Genomic DNA, 25,817 nt, shown 5'->3' on the forward strand with positions numbered 1-25,817 from the left:
CGTGAACCAATCATCCATTTTTCTCACGAAAACCAATTTCAATTAAACAGAGTAACAACACAAACTTTAATTTTATATGAAAAAGACACATTTAATAACAAAATTGATTGTCTGCATCCAAAAAAAGTAGTCATTTAAAGGATCCTGTAATCTGAAGTATTTTCCTGAAGTGAACACTCTTCTCTAGTGAAATCTATAGTTGTTGCTTTAAATAGAGTGACGACGTAATATTACATATAAACGTAGGTTATTTATTTATACAATTTTCCTATTCACATACTTGTGGAGACATTCACATGCAGACAATCTTCACGACACACTGAGACTTGCTCAAGCAAACGTCCTTCCACCGGAGTCAATCCACCATGATACGGAGCCGATGTCCATAATGTCCTTGAAGAGATCCCACACTCTTGTTCCTCAACAGGCGTTGACCTTCGACCTCGCACACACACACCTTGTGTGTTTAAATGATGTGCGTCGGCTTGGAGCAGCGGGGCCACAGGGGCCTCAGGCTGACGACCACCACCACGAACAGCAGGGCGGCCATCAGCGTGACGACGGAGATGTAGCCGGCTTGAGGGAGGAGAGGCGTGTCGGGAGCTTCTGCCGGGATCATGTTGGTCAGGTTCAGCATGTAGCCCAGGGTCCAGCCCGCGTCGCTGTCCTTGATCTGGAGCAACACAGAGACATAAGTCCAGATGTGGACATGGCTTCCAGATGTGGAGAAACAAACCGGTTCATGACGATATATTCAACTGATGCAAGAGAGTGTTTACTGGTGGTGCACTGATTTGAATGCGGGGTTTACCCACAAACACATGGACGTCCTCAGAAAAACTCAGCGTGTGCACATGTGCCAGCCGTCTGAAGGAAAACAATCTCAGGCGAGGGTGTCCGGACTATTTGATGTTTTCAATAAACAGTGTCATTGTTTTTATTTTTCTGTTTTCGGGGAATAAACATGCTGTTGACTGCAACAAAAAAAGCTTTTCTGTTTGTTTAATTACGCCCAAACTCAAATTTGTTCCATCAACAAACAGCATTTTCCATTTGAAATTTGTAGAAAAAAAAACATTTTATGTCCCAAATAAATCCTATAACTCATGAGTCGTGATCATGTAGTGACTGATATGGACGATGGTTTTCAAACATATTTGATTTGAACCCTTCATGAACATGGCATGAATCAATAAACTACTCGTGTAATCCACAAATTGCACTGCAGCTGTTGCAGTAACCCGGACGGTAACTAATGTTAACGAACAGACGGACGCTTTTATATTTGCTATAAAGCAGCGATCCAACAGAGCAGCAGACCAATAAACAAGCTCACGGTTGCCAAGAGTTGTCAGCGAGTGTGTTCCCTGTCTGAGTGTAAAGAGACGCCAACACCTCAACATCATGCTAGCTGGCAAACTAACCTGATCCCAGGAGCACAACTGAGCAATGCTGATGATGATGATATACCTTTGTTGTTCCCACATCCATTACACATTTTTTACACCTGTCCTTCACAATAAATATTTTAATAATGCGCCTTTGTATTACATTTGCCCATTTTAAAATACTATAAACTGTAAAATATTTCACAGGATAAAATAATTTACATTGAAATTACAAGTTTAGCTTATGTCCCGGCAACGCTAAGTAAGTAAGTAAGTAAGTAATATTTATTTATATAGCGCTTTTCGAGACCAGGGTCACAAAGCGATTAAACAATCAAAACAATACTCAAAAAAGTACATACTTTAAAGATAAAGATAATACTGAGAACAACACAGGAGTTCGAGAAATTCAAGGAAAAGCTAGCGGTACAAAATTCGGTTCCCCCTCCCCCAGTATCTCATTACCAGAATTCATTTTCTTCATTTCTTTTTCACTGCTTCCTTTACGTTATTTGAAGTTTATTTCATGACCACTTAAAAAATGGATTTTACCAACCCTGGACAAGGGGGCTGTGGCCTGAGATATACTGTGAAATTCCCATTAACCCGGCAGATAAAACGACCCGAGCAAATGTATCTTATTTTGTAGGCAAATACACATTCAGTTAGTTTCCACAGTAGTTCCACTACGTTGCAGTTACACTGTTTGAACACCAGGGGTGCCAGAAACATTTGTTTTAAATCCTACATTGCTGCCTTAAGAAGTAATTTAGCCAACAAATTGAAAATTTCATGGAAACTACAATTAACCAACAGGTTCTGGTATTTCAATTCTCGTGGCGTGAGGATGAATTCTGAAGGGTTGCTGTATGCATGTCGTTTAATGAGGTCATACATCTCAGGATATCCTCACAAAACTGCTTGAGTCATTCGGAAACAGGGCGGGGACTATCATCGGTTTCCTGGATGCTAGTCTTTGTATGTGTGGTGTCTAACATCTATCAATCTATATCTAACTGTCATTTTAGACTTTCACATGGAGAGATAAACTCAACTGGGGTCATCTCTTTTTTTCGCTAATGGGTGAGAGAAAGGGGTTGATTCGCCTCTAATGTTAGACCCTCATAATCTAATCTAAAATTAACAGGAAATAGAGCACTGGGTCAGAACTCTCCACACTACCCATTCATCCTGTAATATCCCAGGAGAACAATGAAAAAACAGATTTAAAGGTTCAGCCTTGAGTGAAAGTGAGACAGGAAGGGAGTGGACGACGAGCTACTGACCTTCTTGATGTATTTAATCATGGGGTACGTTTCTGAGGTAAAGTTGTATCCTCGAGTCAGCAGGGTGAGGATGTACGTCCCGGAGAAACAGTACTCTGCCAGATATTTGGTTTTCACGCCTTTATTCTGCTCCTTTATCTGCGAGAACACAGCGATAGCATCAGTGTAGCATGAAGCAGGCTGCAGGACACAGATAAGAGAGTTTGTATTTATTCAAATTATCATGCAGACCTTCTCCCAAGGCGTGGAGCAGTAGCTCGCGATCTTCTCTTCCACTTTGGCCAGAGACATGGACGTGTCCGTCAGGTTGAGGAAGTTCATCACAAAGTAGTAGGCGGAGAATGCCTGGAAGATGACAGATTAAGAATGATGGTTTGTCTTAATCCAGCTAAAATATTACCAAATATAATCTGAAATGTCTCTCTGGAGTCATGCAAGACACTGTCATCTCATTGCCCTATTTCACCATCTTTAAAAAACAGGGAAGCGACATATTGTGTAAAACAGGGTTGCTGACCGATCATGACCTTGTTCAACCATCAGTCGAGGTTTTTTTTTCCTCACTCAACCTTGACTTTTTTTTTGATTATTTAAAAGTATTCTTCAAATAATCTTGAAATTTGCATCTTTAATTGCTTTTCTTTTTGGTCAAATAGAACACACTTCTTTTTTAGAATAAAAATATATACATTTTTAGTATCTATGGTCTCGTAAATTGAGATACTACAAGCTGGAATTTAATCTCATGGCGAATGTGATGATTCTGAGGAGACCATTGGTCAGACCCAAGACCAGAGAAAAACTTTATTTGGCTCGTTAACCCTTTCAAAATTAAAAGTGATGAAGCATCCATTTGGACCAAGTCTATTTAAACATTTAACCCTTGTGTCATCTCAGGGTCGACTTGACCCAAAGGTCTGAAAACAAATGTGTTTGTGGTATCCCTTGTGTTGAACGACCTCCACCACTGCATATGTATTTATGGATGCCAGGGAGGTCGTTCACCTTGATCGTTTCAGGCCTTCGGGTCACGTTGACCCTGCGATAACACAAGGGTTAAATGTTTAAATAGACTTGGTCCCATTGGCTGCTTCATCACTTTTAACTTTGAAAGTAGTCCCTGCTGGTTTGGCAACAGTTTAAACTGACATCCTTTCTTAATGTCTACCCATTCGTCCATTTATACATTCCCCATACAACTGTCAAACTTCATACGTCACTATCGTGGTCGTCACTTTACCCCGAATGTTCCCTGCACTTGCGGCTGGTAGACTCCGTTGAAGGAGCACCGACTGAAAGTGCAGTTCCTGAAGTCGAAGACCCTCATGACAGCTTCCTGACATTGTTTGAAGTTTCCTGTCCCGCTGTGTTGGAAGGTCGCCGGTGGTGTCGGCGGTTTCCTGTCCGACACGCAGGGGGAGTCGTAGAGCAGAGAATAGTTCTTGGTCTCGGAGTAGTCCGGGGGGAAGCAAGGGTCAAGGATCGATGCTGGACCTGACTAGGAGAGAGCGGTGCAGATGTGAGACGGAGAGATGTTGGCAGGCGAGCTGCAGCTAGAAGTTTACCTGCGTCTGCCGAGCGAGAGTCATCCTGAGTGCCTGGTCTTTCCCGTAACACAGGAAGCTGTGTGTGTACAGATTGTAGTCGTTGCCATAGAGACGAAAGGCCATGGAGTTGTTGGGGGATTCTGAGCCATTAAAGTGATCAGATACGAAGCTGATTTGAGTAGAGGCTCCGCCGAGGTCAAGGGCCCCTGTGGTCCGTAACCCCTAAAGTGGCCAGATCAAAGTCAGGAAGTTAATCTTCAAACATCGCCCGAATCATTGAAACAAATTATTTTGTGTAACTTGTGAGACTTGATTGTGTTATTCTTGCTTTCATGTAATGTGTGTTTACTTGACGTTTATCTGTGAAGCTCAGACAACTCTGCTTAAAAGCTTCAATCGACCCACGTACAGTAGATTAGATAAACTTGTCCATCAATCAAGTAGTAACTGCTGTGTGTATCATGTGACTGACCATTATATCCCAACACACACCTGATTGAGTCGATCGTCCAGGTAGTTGACCGTGACCCAGCCGAAGGCTCCCTCCTCCGATCCACTGAGGATTCTCGCCCCCTGGTAGTTGAAGGGGAACGACTGCAGGGTCTTGCTGACGGCCTGGAACACCCTGTCAGACAGTGCACTGTCCTTCATGCTACACACACAAACACACAGTAGTTAGCGTCCTTCAAATGGACGGCTTGAACATCAGTCATGGAAAGACTCTGAAGTTACTTTTGTGGAGCAGAAATATGAAAATGAAAAACGGTATCATATGATTGATTTATGTGTTTTTAAGCATCCCATGTTTTCTTTTCTGGCTGTTAGTCACATGATACATACAGGAGTTACTTGTTGATAAATCTTGTTTGAGAAGAACAAGGAAAAGGTTATTTTGACAAGAACTGGTGGATTGATTCATTAAAAATGCTTAATATAGTTACACAAATATGACCAAAAAAAATAAAATATATATCATATATAAATATTGTGCAATAAGACTACCCTTAAAAAAAGTTAGACAAAATAATAACAAATAAGAGTGCACAACAAAAGGCGACAAGAATTAGGCGGCAAACTTGTTTCCATGATTTTTGAGTCAGCACATGTGAATATATATACCTTAGCAGACGCATCCCAGCAGTGGCCCCCAGATACAAGGGGGTCTCCTGGTGGCGCTTGCTGGGAACCTTGTTGACAGCATCCTGCATGCAGGAGATGAGGGACTCCCCAGCTTTCGCAGGGTTGTTGGCATAGCTGGAGATACCAGGACCTGCGACGTCAAGAAACAGTTGGATCCATTTATTCAATTTGATTTTGTTTACATTTTTCATAATCAAGTTTTCGTTCCGCCTGAAACATCTCTTTCATCTCCATCTTGACTGCCTTGTTCAAAAGACGATTAAAACAATTTATGACAAACCGTACTCGTACCTTCGACCCTGCAGGAATGCTTCTGCTGAGCCCTGCCAGTGTTGTTGTCCTTCTCCGCCGGCCACTCGTAAATGTAGAGAGCCGTGTGCGACGAGCCGGCGTCCAGCACGATCCCATACTGGTGTGAAAACAAGGGTGGGAATTCCAGTGTGTTAATTCTGGACCAGGGCTTTCACACGTTGTGATTACAAGCCGAGGACAATGATTCAAACCATGACTAGAGTGTTTTAGGAAAACAACTAAGAAGGCTCTTAAACACCCCTCTTTGCTGCATGATTGATGTCCTCAGCAACATCTCCAGCCTTATATAGAAGCCTCAAAGCTTAAGGTCACAGCGACAGATGTGCAGCAAGACTTATGCTCCAACATACCTTGTACTTTTGGGGTAAAGGCTTGTTCTGCAACACTGCTACCGTCACCAAGGCAACTACCGCTATGACGCCAATCACAGTGATGATGATGGTCACAGGCGTGTGCCAGGGGTTCTTCTCTTTCATCTCTGGGAGCGTGGGCGAAGAGATAGACAGACAGGAAGGAGAAGGGAGAGGGGATTGCGGGGTATAAAAGAGAAGATGGATACACATGAATCCAGGCAAAAAAAAAGGGGGGACCGAATTGACAATCTGGGTCCAGATGTGTGTGATGTTTAACTGTGTTGTTGTGTCGCCCAGGGTTACTGTTGTATGTTGCTCAACTAAAACAACACCATATGAAGTTCACACTCCAGGCCACTCAGATGAGGCTGGAAATCAAAGCGGCTAATGATCTACAATCACTCATCCAATCAGACTTAAAAGGCGAACAACTCTTTGAATCACAAACTCTACCGGAGATTATTTCTACTGAACTGAACAAATAATAGGTGGACGACATGAAAAGGCCTTGAACTTGGCAACCAACAGGGAGATTTGATGACGAAACAAATTAGAATGAATGAATATCAGCTGTTGTGCGTAAGACTGAAGTTATTAAGAGCTCTTGATCTAATGGAATCAATTATTCTATATTTTTATATTTTGGATGGGAAAGTTATTGAAGTTCCAAAGGTTTAGGAAGCTGGGGCCTCAGACGGTCCTATTCTAAACAGGGAAAATACAAAAACATGAACATGAAAAAAATGTCCTAGATATCTCGCTTTAAACACATTATTTTGGCAAATATGTTTATGAAAAACAACTGTACATTGACATGAATCGCATATTTCAAACTATCTTTGAAACTTAAAAAAAATATTATATAATGAAAATAAAAGGTTTTTCAATGTATTTAGCAAGAAAAAAACTAAACAAGAAGGGGCCATGGATTGTGCCCTGGGGAACACCAGAATAAAGACTCTTGGTAGAAAACTAGGAGGGGTAATGGAAGAAGTACTGCAATGATAAATACGACCAATACGACGATCAATTTCAGGTGGCATGGGTCTGATTTTATTTGTGTCTGAGTGAGACGGCCTCAAACTGTCTTACGGCACTATTAGGTTCTAATTCATGACAGGACATTATGGCTGGGTTTGACATGGAAGCGAGTACAGAGACGGCAGTCTGACATAATATCAGGTGCAAGACTGCAGGGTGTAGCAAGGGTGGTTTCCTGTCTTGCCAAAGCACAAAGAACTACTTTCAGGTCCGAATCCTTCACTAAATGTTGCTGTCAGTTGAGAGATCTTCGTCCTCATTTAAGCCTTTGAGCCAAAAATTGCAAAATTAAAGTAAAATGTCAAAGTCCAGAGGGGAGCGGCGTTATCCGTCCATCACTGATAAACTGATTATATAATTGTGCTTAAAACTGAGCCTTAGGCCACCAAACAATAATTGCTCTACTTGCAAACACATTGTATGGAGGTGTTTCTTTTTTAAATAAAAAACGGACAGTTCGTTTGTTGACGTGTAAGAGTCATAACAACAGGCCTGAAATAAAACCCTGGAACCCTGAGGGATACGTTTATTGAAATCTAATCTAACAAATCTGGCCACAAAGGAGCGCCTCACATGAATACATTCAGAGGTCTACTGTGCATTGTTGTTTGTCACACAGTTAAGTACTTTTACTTAAAAGTCATGTAAGGAAACATGTATTTTTTGTTGATTTAAATGTCTGGTACTAGCAGATGTTCATGGGTTTGTACAAATATAATGATAAGAAAATTTGATCATAAAAGTTTAATTTAAGAAATGATACTTAGATGTTTTTTTGATAATAACCACTTAAATACTTTCATCAAGAGCTATGACATTGTACTGACAAAAACCTAGTAAATTACTAAAAACAAATGCTATTTAAACAGTGGTAAATAGCCTAAAAAATAGCCTTAGGTTGTAGGAGACATCAACCTAGACCAGAGTAAAACAAGTGTTCAGCTCCTGCATCATAACAAACATGGTGTTCATTTCAAAAGTACATCTCTCAAGTTGAGTATTCAATGTCAAGTCAGTGTACAGAAGATGCTACCACAATGATAAGAGACTGGAAAATCGTGCAGCTGCACGACGCCCTCAGGCTTTAGAATCCGAGCCCAGATAACAGCTGATAAAGATTTTCAAAGTCAAGCAGAGAGAACTGAGGTTCGGCTGTACGAGCAACACACGTCCGACTTGTGTCCGAGTGGCAAAGAGGCAGAAAGACTGTAGCCAGTGAGAGACGAACAGAGAGCGGAAGGCAGCACTTACCTCTCTCTTCTACTTCAATGGACTGACAGTGGAGAGAAAGACACACGGCAATAGAGGGGGGAGTCAGTGGGAGGGAGAGGAGGACGAGAGAGAGAGAGAGAGGAAAGAATGAGGAGGACAGGAAGGACAGAAGTCAGTCGCACAGAATACGGTTTTCTATCGAGGACAGATACGTCTGTTGAGTAGTCTGGCAAGATGCCGAGTCAGCAGGGAAGCCCACACCATGGAGACGTGAGCGGAATGTGTTTTCAAGAAAGAGCCCCAAATAAGGACTCTCTCTTCCTGGGTGAAATGAGAGGAGTTTCTCTGCTTGGCGTGCAGCGGCGTGTAGGAAGTGGGGACTCCCTTGTTAGGCCTGTTTGTATTACAGGCCGGCTGTGATGTCATCTCAGTGACGGGTCGGAATCCCCTGCCTTTCAGCAGTGTTTGCCTGAACACCCCTTCCTACCCCCCTCCTCGCCAGAGAGTTGGAGAGCAGAACCCACCATCTGACTACAGATTTGATCAGCTCTTTCAAACACTTGATTCTTTTCAGTGACTCTCTCGGAGCTGAGAAGCGATCATCGACTCCATGTCACTGTTTAATTCTAACTTTAACAAAGATGCATCTGCACTGTCACTGTTTGACTATGTTGACCAACCAACGTCCAAAGTTCAGACCCACTTTTTCTGCAAACATTGGAGATTGAAATAACAGTCTGGGGGTTGTTGTAAGTTGCCCCATATTTAAGATGGGGGGTCATGAGGAAATCAGAGCGAGTAAATCAGAAACACTTCATGACTTATTTCCTTGGAAGAAAAGAAGCGTGATGGAATGTACTCATGTGACGTGAATAAACAGAATATGATATTATCAGAGGTTTTACTTGAGGCTGGTTCAATACAAACAAAGAACAATTTCACATTTTTATTGAGGTCATTGCACAGCAATATTAAAACTCTTCTAGCTGAACATCAAAATAAGTTGACTGGAAACCTTCTCAACCATCTCCTTTTAATGATTCGACTCTGAATGTTCAGCAGATTACAACATTCCCCAGTCTTACATAGGGAAGAACATTTTTAATAAAATCCATACAAATCAATCATGTTCAAACTTGACAAAAACCCACTGATGTAATTCTCAGTCGGAAAAAAAATGAATTCCTCATGATGCAAAGGAAAGTCTTAAATATTTATATCATTTAATAAGAAAACCAGGTATTGAAATACAAAAGCCTTTGAGAGCCGAGGTGTCAAACTAAAATCGATCTAAATGATCTCCTTGTTTGTCAAATTTATTTTCTCCAACATCACTTAACTTTTATTAGAAGTCTCTTTATAATTGTAAACATCTATAATCTTTACTTATTTATCTTATCTTCCTCACGGACAGGTGTATATGTCACCATATCAACATTAAGTTAAAAAGGGGAACTAATGTGAAGAACCAACTCTCCTGACTCACTCACATGTTTCAAATGTTGAAGTCTTCCTCTCCAAGATGCAGTAAGTCTCTCATCATGACCATGTTTTCAACTTATTACTTTAATAAGTTCTCCCCTGTCTAAAATCTCGGCAAACAAGAGGTTACGGGAGTGGAGTCAATTATGACGTAATAATTGCTTCACTCCTCTTCCGGCCAGCTGTTATCACACCCTGCTTTGTTTGCTTTGTTTGCCCTTGGAGTTGAAGACTTCTGGGATTGATGACATGCAGTGACAAACCTTGATGTTTGACAAATCACAGCAGAGTGGACGTGGTTATTGTAAACAAGATTTAATCAGAAAAAACATTTATTGAATATTGAATATTTTATTGAAATACAGTACAAACAGCCACATACTGATGATACAATAGAGTCCAACATCTATTTAAGACGCACTTTAAATCAACACTTTAGTTGAACTTTAATTTACTTCGAATTTGACCGAACTAAACAGCGAGCCACATTAAATGACGTAGTGGGCCAGATTTGACCCCCATGCCTCAAGTATGACACGTTTCTCTTACAACAATAGTTTCATTAATCTTTGTTTTAAATTAGAAAAGACTACTGTGAAAAAATATATAAAATAAAAGTATTTTAAAGTTGTCTTTTCATGATCCCGGCCAACATTTGTACAAAAACAACAGTCTGCTATTATCCCAAAGGGTGTTTCCTGAACTCTCCTGCACTACCCTTTTCAGGTATTTCCTCTTTCCTATACAAAAGTTTTTTTTTTTTATTAACAGCCTGCTTACAGGAAGGATGACGATAATGACTTTCAATGTAAAATTCAGCATTCCTGATGATCAACCAATTAGTAATCCTCTCTGCATACCTCATCAAGCTTCATCATGTTGGCACAACTTGCAAACAAAGAAAAGAAAAATCAGGAGAAAATCCTCTTTCTGCCAATTTAAACCGATTCTCTTAACATGACTATATTTCTTTCACTCCCCAGACTGTCATTAGCAAGAGCGAACATCTGGGTGTTGATGTAACAAAACTCATTCCTGATGGACCACAGCTTGCTGCTGGAGCTGAGACGGAACAGAAAGACAACGCGTGACAAACTGAATCAGGACAAGTCCTGTAGATAATCAAATCACTGGTTCTGACCGGAAAAAGATCTGTTGATTTTAAGAGATCAAAGTCTGTATTAAATAGATGGCTTAGTATGAAAGTTGTTAACTGCCAACCGCATCAGGCAAATACAATGAAAAAATAAAGACTAACTCAGCTTGAATGACTACAAAACACTTCTGTCCAATAATTAAAAATACAAAATGTACTGTTGCACCAAAAGACAGTTTTAAAAAATAATTTCCTCCACTCTCACTTGCATTGTTGACACCTGTGATCATATCACTTTCTGTAAATCAGTGTTGAGCGGCATGTTTTCGTGGTTCGTTATATCGACAAACATAGTACAAGTGACCAAGTTGTTGGTGAATGTTATCCCCCCCGTCTGAAAACTCGAAAGCGAACGAGAGGTTACAAGAGCGGGTTCCAATTATGACGTAATAATGGCTTTACTCCTCCGGCCAGCTGTAATCACTACCCGCTTTGTTTATACAACAAGTCCCTTGGGGGTAAAGAGAAAACTTGATGCTTGACCATTCACAGCAGAGTGGGTGTGGTTAGGGTAAACAAGATTTCATCTCCAGAAAGTGTTTTCAATGGGCGGAGCTTAATCGCATTTTCAAATGTAAATATTTCAATGAAAATAGAGTTTTGTACAAACAGACACATACTGATAATACAATAGAGTCCAACATCTATTTAAGACAGACATCAACACATGAGTTGCCCTTTGAGGTTTTCATGGCCTTCAGTTAAAAACCTCCCTAATGTTTTCTGCAAAACAAACACAGGCATACTTGTAATTGTGTTGACGGTGTCAATGTGACAAATTAGCCGTTGAGTAACAATGTTAGGAAGCCAATGCAGGACTTCACTCTTCTTTTTCGTCACTGAGCAAAGGAAGTAATTAAGTAAGTAATGACGTGTATCAATTGTGTCAATACAAAGTGTATTGGTAATAAACGCAGTTCACTTCTTCTTTTACGCCGAACTATCTATGTCACCACCTTGACCGAGTGAAGCCACACCCATCCTTCCACCTACTGTGTATTCTGATTCAGTTTCCTACGGAAAGCTTTCCCTTAATCCCTTTCCAGGACTAAACTTGCCGACTGGCATCGGCAGGACACGCATGTTGAGACAGAGAAACAAGGCTTCGCCTGAAAGACTCGGGGCAAATTATGACCGAGCTCAATGCTGCACTTACGACACAACTCTTGAGTCATCACACTGCAGCTCCTTTTTTTTCTTTCCAACACCATGTGGTCACGACTGAACTATTATCTAATCTGTTTGTCGAAACTTACTCTTGTTACTGTGCCGTCCTGCGCAGGTCTGTGGTTATAGGTGAGGCTCCGGCAGATGATATGTTAGCAGCTGAGTCAGTCAAACCATCATTGCTTAAGCTGATGGTAAATATTTGGAGGATTTAGCAGCAGAAAGGTTAACAAACACAGCAATAATGTGTGAGTAATGGCAGGTCGATCAGACTTCAATGAGTGTTAACATGTTCAATAACATCCAGAGCTAGAAGACACTCTGCTATCAAAACACAACCAGGCCTGATTTAGAGTGAGAAAAATAGAAACATCAAACAATAATCCTTAAATATGAATTCCACCCTCCTTGTCCATCCATCTTACTTTGAAAGGATTTGAATGTTTGCATTTTTGTGTGCACTAGAGGGAAGCAAACTTCAGCTTGTTGAATCTGGTTATAAGTCATCAGCTACTGGTTCATTCATTCAAGCACCGGTGTGAACTATATTTCCTATAAAACAGTAGCTGTTGTGAGCAAAATAAAATGGAATAAAAGTATTAAATTATTCAATAACATCAAGCCAAAAGTACTATTGTAAAACTATCAGTACTAGCAATACAATAAATCTGATATGAAAGATATTTTTTTACCTTATATTTTTTGTATTTAATATTTTTGGCAATATATACTCAAAATTCTGAAAACCAAAGCTGCCCCCAACTCCCCCTACTCTGCATATACTTCCTTGTATGTCATCATGCTAGGACGGTCTTATAGTTGAACATAACAACAAATAAATATCTAATATAACTATCAGCATCTTGCCTGTCATAGAGATTCTCCTTATCGACATGTGTCAGATTGAATAAAGTTGAGGCGTCCACTTCCTGCGCAACATTCAGCTTCAACCCTTGTTATTTCAAACAGAATTCCCTATGGTGCGATTTTGCGTTCATGACTTTTGTGTTATTTCCATTTTCCACTTGTTGGTGACGTAGAGCAGCTTCATCAGAGAAACCTGGCAGAGGCGTGAACCAACTTTCACAAAGCCCATTCTGATCCTAATAGCCTGGGTGGGAATTGTAAGAAAGTAAGTAATTGTAGGGTTTTTTGTTCTGGGACCAAATACCATTACGAACCACTTATACCACAGAGTTACTGGGATTAACTGCACTGCCTGCTAATTTTGCTGAAGGAGTTGTAAGTAAAGTTTTTTTTTTTTTTCAGGATTGTTGATATTTTAACCCAAAAATAAAGTACACATTCCAAGATTTAGCATTCTTACGCCTTTTTCCTACTGGGAATAATCAAAGGAAATTAAGCCGTGTATAATTATCTTCATGGTATCAAGGAGAAGTTTGGTTTGACGTAATGGTAAGGAAAAATATAAATTCATCAGATTACCTTAAACATTTTAAATCACATGTTGATAACTAATCTGATCAACAACATTTCCTCTCCTCAGGTTCATTTAACACCTTTTGTCTATAAGAACGAAGCTGTGGTTCATAGTTAAGGTGACATCGACTTGAATTTTACAACTAATTTCTAAGATGCAAAGTTTAAAGCCGTCAATATTTAGCCAATTTGCAACACTATCGTCAAATTTGACATTAATATGATGATGTTTTTAATATATTCTGAGATGATTGGTTTTATTTTGAGCAGTTGTTAGAATTATCTGGCAACTGTTAGAAATACTCTTCACTATAAACTACAGACCGGGCATGGTTGCTATAAACATGACCATCAAACTGCTTAATGGAAGTGAGTGAGAGACGACAGTTGCAGTCATTTCCATGATGGCTGGTGATAGTTTCGAAGGGGGAACATAATGTTCTGGCACTGGAAAAAACAGAGGTGCTAACCGTCTTTAATAGATAATATAACATAGACCATTAATAACCTTCCTCATCTCATAAAAGACAATACAAAACATGAGGAGAATCATTGAGAGGGATGAAAGAAGTCCAGAGGTTGGCATCAGTCTCCACAGAAGAGCTGTGGACCATCGATCTGGATTGTAGAATCTGGAGTTCAGTTTTGAGCATGAAGTACAGCTTAGATGAACTGATCACCGTTTAAAGACAGTTGAAAGGACATAACCCCCCCTCAGCTCTGAATTGCAATGGAAGCTAAATGCTACCAGAGAGAATTCCTGGCAGCATCTGTGCTCCCAATGAGAAAAACTGCTTTCATAACAACATGCCAGACTCTTCCAGATCAAAGGTCCACAGGTCTTCGGTGCAGACTGATGCAAGCTTCAGGAAGTCTTCCATCCTGTTCCATTATGTTTTTTATTGTTTGGTGTGTGGTTGTATCGCCGTCACTCCCGGGTATCAGAAACACATTTAGTTTCCATGCAGTCATTGAATGGAATGACAATAAATTCCTTAAATTGCCAGGGAGAGTGTTCAGTGGTCTGCTAGCATTTAGCTCCCCTAAATCTTCCCTTTGTCTCTTTGGAAAAATCTCCCTTTTTGTCTTTTTTCAGAGCTCAGGAGGAGTCCCTTTTTTCCAAACTGTCTTTAAAAATGTATCAATTCAGATAAGCTTTACTTCAAGTTAATATTGACTGAAAAAGGTGGATTAAAATAATAATTATTTGCTGTCAAGGAGCTCCAGAAGCCACTGGACTAGTGTCCGCCGCCATCTTGGAATCTCTGAGTTATTGAGAGTATCTTAGATTAAAAATACATTTAGACTATTGGAGCCGAAGTGATGCTCATCACTACAGACAAACCCATGTTATAATCACATGGAAGTCATATAATAGAACTAGAAACAACCTTTGAAGAACTAGAGTTCAACATAACTAAAGTCGGACATGTTGGACATATAAGATCGTGATGCTTTCTTTGTCATGAAAGAACGTAAGTCGTCTCAATCAGTATTAGATGAATAGAAAAGATAGGTTCTCAGAAGACTCAAAGTTCCAACCACTTTCTTATCTTTTTCCTACTGAGTATTGAACAAAAGTTAAGGAACTTATCTCGGCTTACTTATCTCCTGAGGCGATTCCATCATCAGTCGACTTTCTGCTCACACTTGTCACAAAGTTGTTGGTTGTAGTTAATAGAAGAAAAAAAAACCAACTAACAGAGTCACGTTTATTTAATTCTTAGAATTTATGCACTATAAGACACTTTCTTAACGATTTTCAAATTCAATTTCAATTCAAAGAAATGTGTTTTTATGAAGTAACAGTTAAGAGGAAATTATGTCATTTAAAATGATTAGATCAGCCTTGTTTTTCTTTGTAAATGACTAGCGTGGAATGACTAAAAGCACCTTTTTGTTAGTAAATGTCACAACTAACTTATATTGTGTACATTTGCAACGAACTGACAGAGAAAATGGTTAAAAATGACCATCTTGAAAACTCAAGAGTCCAAAGCAACATGATGTCTAAGTGTCATCCATCCATCCAATTATCCATCATATTGCTAAAGTTCACTTCGACTTTGTCTGTATGCTTTTGTGCCATATGTTAATTTTGTTTCTTTTTTTTATTTCATCAGAAAAAGTTCTATTAATCTATGTGTAGTCAGCATTTGGTCTGAAATACTCCAGACTTAAGTATTGTTTTTCCAAGTCCACAAGTGTTATCTCTACGGTTGGCCTATCCTTTAACCTTGTTTATCTGCAAGGTCAGCCTTGAAAAAGAGGTTTTGGAACCTGACAGAGATAATGAAATAAAATCAAAGACGACACTTGTTCAAGTCAGATGTTTAACAGTCGGTCAGACCACAAGCTATTTTCATGCCATTTACAGTCATTAACTTCTGTGATCTAACAGGTTTATTCAGACAGACACAAACAGAAAAAACATTAGAGAAACCAAGTTAAAATAGAAGAAGAGAGAGAGAAAATTGCAGATGTAAGACTGGATTCTAAAAGGAAGCGAAATGTTATTTCCATGTCAGGTAAATAGGATGTGCAGTTAATAAAAAAGACGGATTGGTAGATTCGCTAGAGTCCATATTACAGCTCACCGTTCCTACATTCCATCCCATAAATCAAACACTCCTCCTGGGAACATAAAGTTAGCACCCGACGCCAGCTTTATCCGGGGCTTGTAAATCTTAAAAATACCTCTTTCTCAAGCCTTCGTGAAACTTGTCAAAGGGGGAACCTCTGGCTGCATCATATGATGTGACTCCAAAGGGACATTCTTGCCCTTTGCTCTCCCTCAGCAGGGGAACAGAGGAGGGTCTTCATTAGCCAGAGCTCAAGTTTAAGTGCCTACATTGTTACTCTACCTGTCCAGACTGAACGTCTTTGTTTAAGTCTTAACACAGGAAGTTGGAAAAGGCAGGAAACGTGGCTGATCATTCATTACATTTTGGCTGCCAAGCTCACTGAAGTTGTTTATAATAATAATGATTCAAAATATTATTGAATAAAACGGTTGCATTACAGCAGAAGACAACAGAACCACAGACGGCTACGAGTCGAAACAACCGGGTCATATTCACGAGAAGCACCTGAAGCAGCACAGTGTGAGGAGACAGAAACAAGATGAGATCCAGAGGCACCTCTGAGCAAGACGTCCATCAGTGACTGACGCCAAACTTTGTCCAGCATTAACCACTTCATTCATCAGATAGTCCTGTCACTCTGCCTGACCCACTCTCCTCCAGTGCGACACACCTGTCCGGCGACACAATCTGACGCACATCTGGCGGCCGCACGCCGGGTCAGGTGTTTCCTGTTTGGTTGTGTGTGTCAGTGAGGGCAGTACACTCACCTCTTTGTGCAGACATGGGTTCTCTCTCGGCAGCAACACAATGGTCGGTTTTCTTCCCCCCTCTCTCTCTCTCTCTCTCGCTCCCTCTCTGTTAAAGCTCCTAGCTCCGTCTGTTTCTCACCACCTCCTGCCTCCTGTCACTTGCTTTATCAGGAGTTTCCCCTCCTCCCCCGCCATCCCCTCCCCTTTTTGCCCCCCTTCTTCATTGGCACCCCCTCCTCTCAGCTTTATCAATCCATCGCCGTGACGCAAATCATTTCTTACTCTTCAGGAATCACTTGCATTCCTTTATCTTCCTTCCACTTTTTTTCAAGCTGGGTAGTATTTGCTTAAAGTGGGTCAAAGATGAAAGAGGTGTCAGATGTTGGTTGTGAGCCGGGGGTGGAGGGATGTTGGAAAAAAAAGAAAAAGAGAGTGAACTCTCCCCTCTGTCTAAAGTGCTTCCTATCAAGGAAACTGGTTTTATCTATGCGATATAAAAGTCAACCTCCAGGCCCTGGAAGTTGCTCGACGAAATGAAAAGCAGAGCAAAACGAAGCGCTCACTTCATAAAAACTTCAACGTTTCAAGGACACTCGGGTCAAATGTTGCGTGTTCAAAAGGATTTCACAAGCGCCGCGGACGACCATGACAATGTAAGTGGATCACACAGAGGGAGAGCAAGATCTTGCCAAAGCTTGGGAGCAACAGCCTGGAAGGATTTCTCTCCTCTGGTCCTGAAGCGTGTTCAGGAACCATCGGTAGATTCTGATCCACAGACCTCAGAGCCCGAGCTGGGGTGTAAGTCTGGATCAAATCAGTGACGTAAGGAGGAGTCTGACAATGAATAAATATAAAAGTACGAACCAGAATTTTAAAGTTGATCCTGAAAGAAACTGGCAGCCAGTGAAGAGATTTAAGGATCAGAGAAATGTGAGTTCTTCTACTAGAGCGGGTCAGAATTCTCGTGCAGAGTTTTGTATTAACCACAGCTCCTTCTTGTTTAGACACAAAATTTTTTTTTACAATAGTCTAAAAAAGAAGACACAAACGCATGGATAATTAGCTTGAGATCATGCTGTGACAACATTTTCCTAAACTAGGGGGTAGCAAAGGCAGAATAGATCTTTTAATAGAAATTGTTTTGGTTTGAAAGGTGTTTTGATAAACAACCAGATTTTTTTTTTTAGGTGATGATTACCAGTTCAAAGTGTGTTTTAAATGTGATTATATCAGCCTTATTTGCCTTAATTTCTTGTTAATTTGAATGCCTAGTTCAACTTAAGGTTCATTTGTTTGAACAAATATAATTATGAGAAGAAAATAGATCAAAAGAGTTTAATTTAATTTAAATATATTTTCTACTTTTCGTGATAATAACACTTAAATTATTAACTCTGTTGTATTTTTTTGCACTATTACTGAATATTACCATATAATAGTTGTTATTAGTTATTATGTTTGTTGTTATAATTGATTCATATTTTGTAATCATGATTAACTATAATTGTATTATATTATTAACATTTATTTAATGTTGTACTTTTTTAATAAATGCACTGTATGTTTTATCTAATAACTATTTATACTTAACATGTATTGTTCTCCTGTGAACTTGCTGCTGTGACAACTCAAATGTCTGCACTGAGGGACGACTAAAGGAATATTCTCATTATCTGTGACATTGTACTGACAAAAACAGTGCTTTTTGGCATCATCCGTGACATCCTCACTAGAATAAACTGGCGCGTGATAACGTCGCAGTATGTCTTTGTTTAAGGAAACTGATTATGGAGTCAAGACAATGAAGTTACTGTCAAACCAACAACCTAGAAGAGTTTTCCGGGTTTGTAACATGTGGGAAAAGTCTGCCACCAGCCTCAGAGATCAATATACTGGAGTCAAACCCAAATTCCTTCCACTTCCAATCCCAGCGCACTGGAGATATTACGGGACATCTGAAGGTTAATTCAACCTAAATGATCAAAACACAATAATGAGAATAACTACTATGAAGCTACGACAAACTCTCAGGCTCTTCTGCATCATTTCCAACTGGCAGAAATATTCAACATTCTTAGTTAATGTGGTAAAGCTAAGATGTTCCGGAGACATTTCCTTCTAAGAAGGAAGTGGTTTGGCATAGAAGTCAAATCGATTTCGAATGATCAGTCGTGTGGTACGAGTTATGGACAAGAAAACCACAAACATCCTTCTTAAGTGTTTGGAACTGGACCACGGCACATGCACTTGACTTCCTTATAAAGAGAAGGCACTTGTTAGGAAAGAATAAGAAAAACACTTGATCCAACCATGAGTTGTGGCTCATCAATAAACTTGAGTATATCATTCTTTTTTCGAGGCACAAGTAAGAGAGCATCTTCATGAGATTCTCAAGCGCCAGAGCAGGATTTAATACAGCAGATCCTCCAGTCGCTCTCATGCGTGGAGGCTTAATGATGTTTGGAAAGCTATACTACCCTGAATTAAACCTGCAATTAAACCCAGCAGGTGTTTGCTCAGATGGTTTCTCTCCTGGACTCGGCCCTTCTGAGCAAACACCAGTCGGCTGCTGGAGACGTCTGTGTTGATCCCAACTCTCCGTTAACAAACCAGAGCGTCCGTAAATCAAAGTGCTGACCGGTGGCTCGTGGTTTAATGAAGTGCCGACACCAGAACGATATTTCATCCTCGACGGTGCTGACGTGCAAAGCAGCTGCTCGCTCCCCGTGGTGGCGCCGTCGACAGTTGTCAACCTTTCAGGTTACATTTCCGCTTTCTTTTTTTCACTTAAGCATCAATGACGACTCTTAAACAGAATGACTTTTTCCAACTTAATACATTTTACTCAACATTCTTTTTATAGTCATTGATTCATATTTCATACGTCCAGGAAATGACGGGGCAGATGAGGAGTTTGTATCTAGTGGCACAATGCAATTATCTGTAGTGCTTTAAAAGGTTGTGAAAGACATATTGATTTAGAATTTACTGCAGTCCGTCTATCCTGCCCTCCACACGTTGACTTGCGTTTTGGCAGTAAGCTAAACACGATTTGCTGATCAGGACTCTGAAGACATTGGGTTCGTTGTACTCACTGTCCATCACTGAGCTCCATCTGTTGTTCTGCAGCCATCCTTCAACCAACACCACTTGCCGAGTCCTTCCTCAACTCAGAAGGGTTTAAATAGAACGCGGAAAGTCAGAAATTGAATTTAAGTGCAACTAATGTGTGAATTTAAGTGTGTCTTAAATAGATCTTGGACCTCGATAGATGTACATATCAGTATGTGTCTGTTTGTACAAAACTCTCTTTTAATTTAAATATTTAAATTAGAAAATGTGTTTAAGCCCCACCCACTGAAAACAGTGTTATTCTGGAGATTAAATTTACCATAACTACGCCCACTCTGCTGTGACTGGTCGAACATCCAGGTTTGTCATAAATCCCAAAAGTCTCCACCTCCAAGGGAGTTGTTGTATAAACAAAGTGTGGCGTGATTACAGCTGGTTGGAGAATATGTGAAGCCATCATTAATACATAATGGACTTCACTCTCGTAACCGCTCGTTCGCTGAGATTTCAGACGGGGGAGAACTTTATAAAGTAATAAGTTCAAAACATGGTCATGATGAGAGACTTACTGCATCTTAGAGAGAAAGACTTCAACATTTGAAACATGAGAGTGAGTCAGGAGGGTTGGGTTTTCACAGTAGTTGGCACTTTAAAGATATTAAAAGATGAAATCATAGAATATTTCTCAGTTTCAAGTTTCGAAACATAGTTTGTGGCTCCTCTAGTGGCAGAAAAGTGTAACTGCGTGAGGTCGTCGCTACACACAGAATTTGCATTACTTTAGAAAAAGGCTCTTGTTGGGTCGTTTTATCCGTTTTATGCTGTGAAATTATTTAAGTTACTCTGTTGAATAATTAAAAAAAAGTTGTTCACATGGTCTTGTTGTTCACCACTGACCCGTTTCTTGTCCAACTGATCAATCGAATCAGCTGCATTTGCTCCCAGTGTTTGAATTAAAATTCCTCTTTCGGGCTGTTGCATGTAGCAGTTTCTCATCAGCCCACTCTCATATACGTTTCCCAGCACCGGAGCCCACGAAGCAAGAGCCGCCTCCAACATCCCGCTGACAAACAAACAACAAAGAAACTTGCAATGGAAACATCTCCACTCAGGCCGAACAACAACATGGTCTCCTCGACTGCGAAACATCTTCTTCGTTGCCCTCATTCTGTCGACAGAAAAACCAAGAACTGCGGCTCCATGTTAACTACACAAGCTTCAGTCTCACCGGGGAGAATAATGACTCAAAGTGGAGCTGCAGGCCTGAAGGAAAAGGAGCCGTGGTGACAGACACCGCCTGGTGTGGAGAAGAATGTGTAGGAATCATTCGACATGCATCCATAACATGTTCACTCCTTCATAAATATTGAGCTCATATTCTGTGTTGTGCTTTGGAACCTGTGCAGCAGAGCTTAAACCTCTCTCCTCAGGACCTTCTTGAATATTTCCTGGTCCAGTCTTTGAGGATTTCTCTGACAGTATTGCCTAAGCCTGTACTCTTGAATAGTATTGGTACTTCAGTGAGGCCTGAAACTGTGCCTAGATAATGAAAAACATCCAGACTCTGTACATAAAATAGTTTTTTTTTAAATGAAGACATGTTGAATATGTTTCTATAGTACTTCACATCCAAATAGTTGTAGTATAATTGACATATACTGACAAAAACTGCACTAAAATCTACTTAATTCATTGTGAGTTTATCACTGACAGTACGTTATAATAAATAAAGCCAGCAATAAATTCATATCGTATGGTTTTGATATCGAAATGTGAATGTTGTTCCTATCGTTCAGCCCTATTTGAGATGATTCCTAACCCCATCTTTGAGTCTTCCCCAGACTTCCTCCATCTCCACAGGGACACATCAGGAAAGTAGGCCTCCTGGAGAGGATATCATTAAAACCCTGAGAAAACACATCAACTACTCCAAGTTCTGCTTTGAGTCTCTCGTGGATGAGCGAGCTCCTCCCCTCTTCTCTGAAGGAGATACTTTGTTAGGTCCATTTCCTTGAGAAGCGCTGGTCAGAACTGACGACCATAAGCTTGAGAAGAAACATCTGAAGACTTTTTAAATTCCACCATTTCACCCTTTTCTACTGGAGAACCACGGATTCAAGTTACGGTTGCAGATCTCTGCGTGTCACAATCAAGAACCACATCGGCTTCAAAGGAACCTTCGTCCAGACTCTGTGATTCCATAAAGATTACGAACCCCCGACGGGGCAGACAGGGACCCCGACAGAGAGCAAATGGTTAACAGATCTGGAAAAATAACTGAATATCTAAAGCACATGTGTCGAACTCAAGTCAACCAGCAGGAGATTAAGAATGTCAACATTAACTATACATTTGTTAGTGGCTGAAGGATAAAAAAAAGTGTCTTTTGGTGAAAGAGTCTTTTAGGGAAAGGTTAACGTTTCATGGCTGAGTTTGACCCCCCTGACCTTGAGTTTCTTACGGGGAAAATCTTGTTTATGTCCCGTGATGGAGAGCAGCTGCCTTGAGAATCTAAACAGCAGCAACGTAAACAAAATGAATCTGTGGGGTTAACTGTAGCGACCTCTGACCTCTCACATGGTCGAGGAGGCCGACGACCGAGTCACTTAAAGCTGCCTCTAGACTTCACGATAGAGGGAGTCACACATGTGTCTTTAGATCATTAAATGGGGGGGGTTCACAGGGGTCAGATCTGAAGGGCCTCACGTGAGCAGCAACATGGAGCTGGTTCGCACTCGAGGGTCTCCTTCCTCCGCGAGAGGGAAACGATCCGAACGGAACAAGAGACGAGCAGGATAACAAGTGTAATCCATTTTTGGAAGCCTCGTGCCACATTAACCCTCCAGTAAAAGCTGCTTCATCGAATTACACCAGGGCTGTAAGTGTGCGTCGAGGATGTTTTCAGCGAAGGCGAGACAGAGAGTGAAAGAACAATCTGAACAAGTGAGTTCAGTGGAGCGGCAGATGACGTCCCAGATCAGCTTCACTCTGGGAATATTCACGGGATTCTCAGCTTTAGCTAAGAGGGCAGACCAACGTGGAAACGTCCACCAAACTTACATCTTTTATATGGAATTAAATAGATAACGGGTGGGATCACACGTGTCACTCAACCTAACACAGTCCCAAAATTGGGCTTATCTATAAAGTTATACGTTCTCAAAAGATAACACCCTTTATTTCTAGAAAGATCCCATCTTTCATCTTTAGATTTAAGTTTCCACATTAGTTATTAGTATATATTTTACTGGAGGTTTTTAATTCCCCCCTAAAATTAAGAATAAGGTAGTTTTTGGTTCAAAGGATTAAATACTTCTTTTTAATAATGAAAATTGAAATTTATGGGCCTTCTCTTGTGACTGATGCCTTTTTACGAGTCAAGCATTTTCCCGTGGACCGCACACATGTTCCTGGAATGTTATTCATTAAAGATTCAGAGACGACATCAAGAGCTTCATCAACCAGGAGCACTCAATCTTTCTGTGGAGGATCAGACCAGTGAACCACACGGAGGTCATGACTAGATTTTCTCTGATACTTAAATCTTAACCCTTTCGCTATCTCTGGGTCAAGCTGACCCGAAGGCCCGAAAACAAATGCGTTTTTGTGTTGATCCTTACATAATATGATATAAATACTAAAATAATTACAATACAATTATAATAATAATATTATCGATACTAAAAACACATTTGTTTTCGGGTCTTCGAGTCATCTTGATCCAAAGATAACACAAGGGATACTACAAACACATTTCTTTTGGGGCCTTCGAGTCATCTTGACCTAGAGAGAACAGAAGGGATACTAAAAACACATTTGTTTTTGGGCCACCGGGTCACCTCGACCCAGCGATAACACAAGGGATACTAAAAACACATTTGTTTTCGGGCCTTCGAGTCACCTTGACTCAGAGATAACACAAGGGATACTAAAAACACATTTGTTTTCGGGCCTTCGAGTCACCATGACCCAGAGACAACACAAGGGATACTAAAAACAGATTTGTTTTCGAGCCTTCGAGTCATCTTGACCCAGAGAAAACACAAGGGATACTATAACGCATTTGTTTTCAGGCCTTCGGATCACCTTGACCCAGAGATAACACAAGGAATACTAAAAATACATTTGTTTTCGGGCCTTCAAGTCATCTTGACCCAGAGATAACACAAGGAATACTAAAAACACATTTGTTTTTGGGCCACCGGGTCACCTCGACCCAGACATAACACAAGGGTTTTTTCTTCAAAGCAGAAATTGTAAAAGTCACCAATAAATCTAGAAAGTTCTGTAAAAGTGATGCAGAAGGAAGAGAATTTGACGAAAGACAGAAAAGTTCAAGTTCCTCTGAGAAAGAAAGAGTAGAAGTCAGCGGTGAAGGAGAATATCTTAGCAATTGTATTATTATAAAATCAGATTATTATCAATAGGAAAGATTGTGTTAGTGATGATTCATGTTGAGGGCTGTGTGGATCACTTTGGCCGATCACATGATTGACCTTGAGACCCGTGATCCACCAATAAAAAGGAGTCATTGAGAGAGTTTAATCCACTATTAGGTTTCTCTGCTGAATAAATGTACAACATTCAGGTTTGTCGGAGGAATGGTTCAGCTGTCTAGCACCGGAGTTATCAGACAACAGGTGATCGACCGATCGAAGTCCAAATATCAACATGAAGAATGAAGCAGGAAGAAGAAAACCTCAAACGTTCTTACCATCAACAGCTGGAGGGGCCAGAGAGTCGCTTTCATTGTCTGACGCTGCCATTCCTGGAGCCTAGAGTCGGACTGTGGTGCAGAACTAGTGGAGATCACATAAACTGAAGCTTCCGATCAATGATTGACACGGCCTACATTGAATTGGCTTTTCATTGGTGGAACATTAATACTGATCTTTTATTAGTTACAGCACTGAAGGGTTGTAAGAGTTGTGTATAGAACTAACATTTACATTCCAAACACAACAACAAGCAAATGGATCATGTGACGACTGAGACAGAGACGTTACTACTTCAGAAGTGTGGTCAGATTTTTAAGTGATTGTCACACAAAGACAGGCAGATAATGTGGAATTTCTCTGTGAGATTTCTTTAAGGAAGTGGTGCCCAACCTTTTCAAACTCAGGGCCCACTTTTAAGTCTCAAAAACCCTTGCGGCCCATCTTCGGAGATTATTATAATAGGCATTATAATGCGTTCTCATTTCCTTGTCATGTATAATACTTGAAGGAAAAACAATATAATGAAAAGGATATTTGAAAATGTTCAATATCCTTTTAAACTTAACTAGTTTTAACATTTAAAACATTATTATGTTTTTATTTTTATACATTTAAATCCACCCTCCCACAAAAAAAAATGATACCATTTTGGAAACCATTTTGCGGCCCACTGGTTAGGAATCACTGCTCTATGGAGATTAATAAAGTACATTGAGAAATTATTCTGTCTGTCTTTTTTTCTTAAGTTTCTTGTAGATTTTAATATCTGGTTCATTTGTTTGTTCAATATACTGATAAGAAGAAAAATAGATCATAATAGTGGGATTTAAAAACTGATATCGAGACACTTTTCATGGTTTCTTGATAATAACACTTAAGTTCTTACATCAATAGCTACATTGTACTGACAAAAACAGTGTTTTTAGTCATTCCATGTTTTCTTTACTGTTAGTCACATGATACACTCAGTAGCCACTACTTGATGGATAAACATTGGTTTAAAATCAAAGTGCTTTCATAGGGAAGAAACATTTCCCTCCATTGACCATCACTGTTTTTCTTTTTATGCAACAGCTGCTGTCGAGTATCAGTAGTAGCAAGAATCTCACGCCCCCCCGGCGTCTCGGGGGACACAGCGGCCTAACCTTTACTCTCCGTCTATCGAGGAA

At 40.2% G+C, this 25,817-nt stretch overlaps 1 protein-coding gene across 3 annotated transcripts; it reads right to left on the minus strand.

Annotated features, from left to right (window-relative positions):
* Positions 1-65: 65 nt before the first annotated feature.
* Positions 66-24,667, minus strand: entpd1 (ectonucleoside triphosphate diphosphohydrolase 1). 3 transcript variants are annotated; one of them, XM_087784239.1, is made up of 10 exons: positions 24,645-24,667; positions 6,024-6,151; positions 5,653-5,770; positions 5,341-5,491; positions 4,714-4,873; positions 4,240-4,443; positions 3,915-4,172; positions 2,906-3,019; positions 2,675-2,812; positions 66-673 (listed from the first exon to the last, which is right to left on the minus strand). In XM_087784239.1, exons 2-10 carry the CDS (start codon positions 6,147-6,149, stop codon positions 467-469), a joined length of 1,476 nt encoding a protein of 491 aa, XP_087640365.1. In that variant the 5' UTR covers positions 6,150-6,151; positions 24,645-24,667; the 3' UTR covers positions 66-466. The 3 variants fall into 3 exon arrangements, with proteins under 3 accessions (XP_087640365.1, XP_087640363.1, XP_087640364.1); XM_087784237.1 differs by lacking the exon at positions 24,645-24,667 and adding an exon at positions 16,877-17,027; XM_087784238.1 differs by lacking the exon at positions 24,645-24,667 and adding an exon at positions 8,319-8,449.
* Positions 24,668-25,817: the final 1,150 nt, after the last annotated feature.

Source organism: Callionymus lyra, chromosome 2 (assembly GCF_982586985.1).
Source record: "Callionymus lyra chromosome 2, fCalLyr1.hap1.1, whole genome shotgun sequence".
Classification (NCBI taxonomy): Eukaryota; Metazoa; Chordata; class Actinopteri; order Syngnathiformes; family Callionymidae; genus Callionymus; species Callionymus lyra.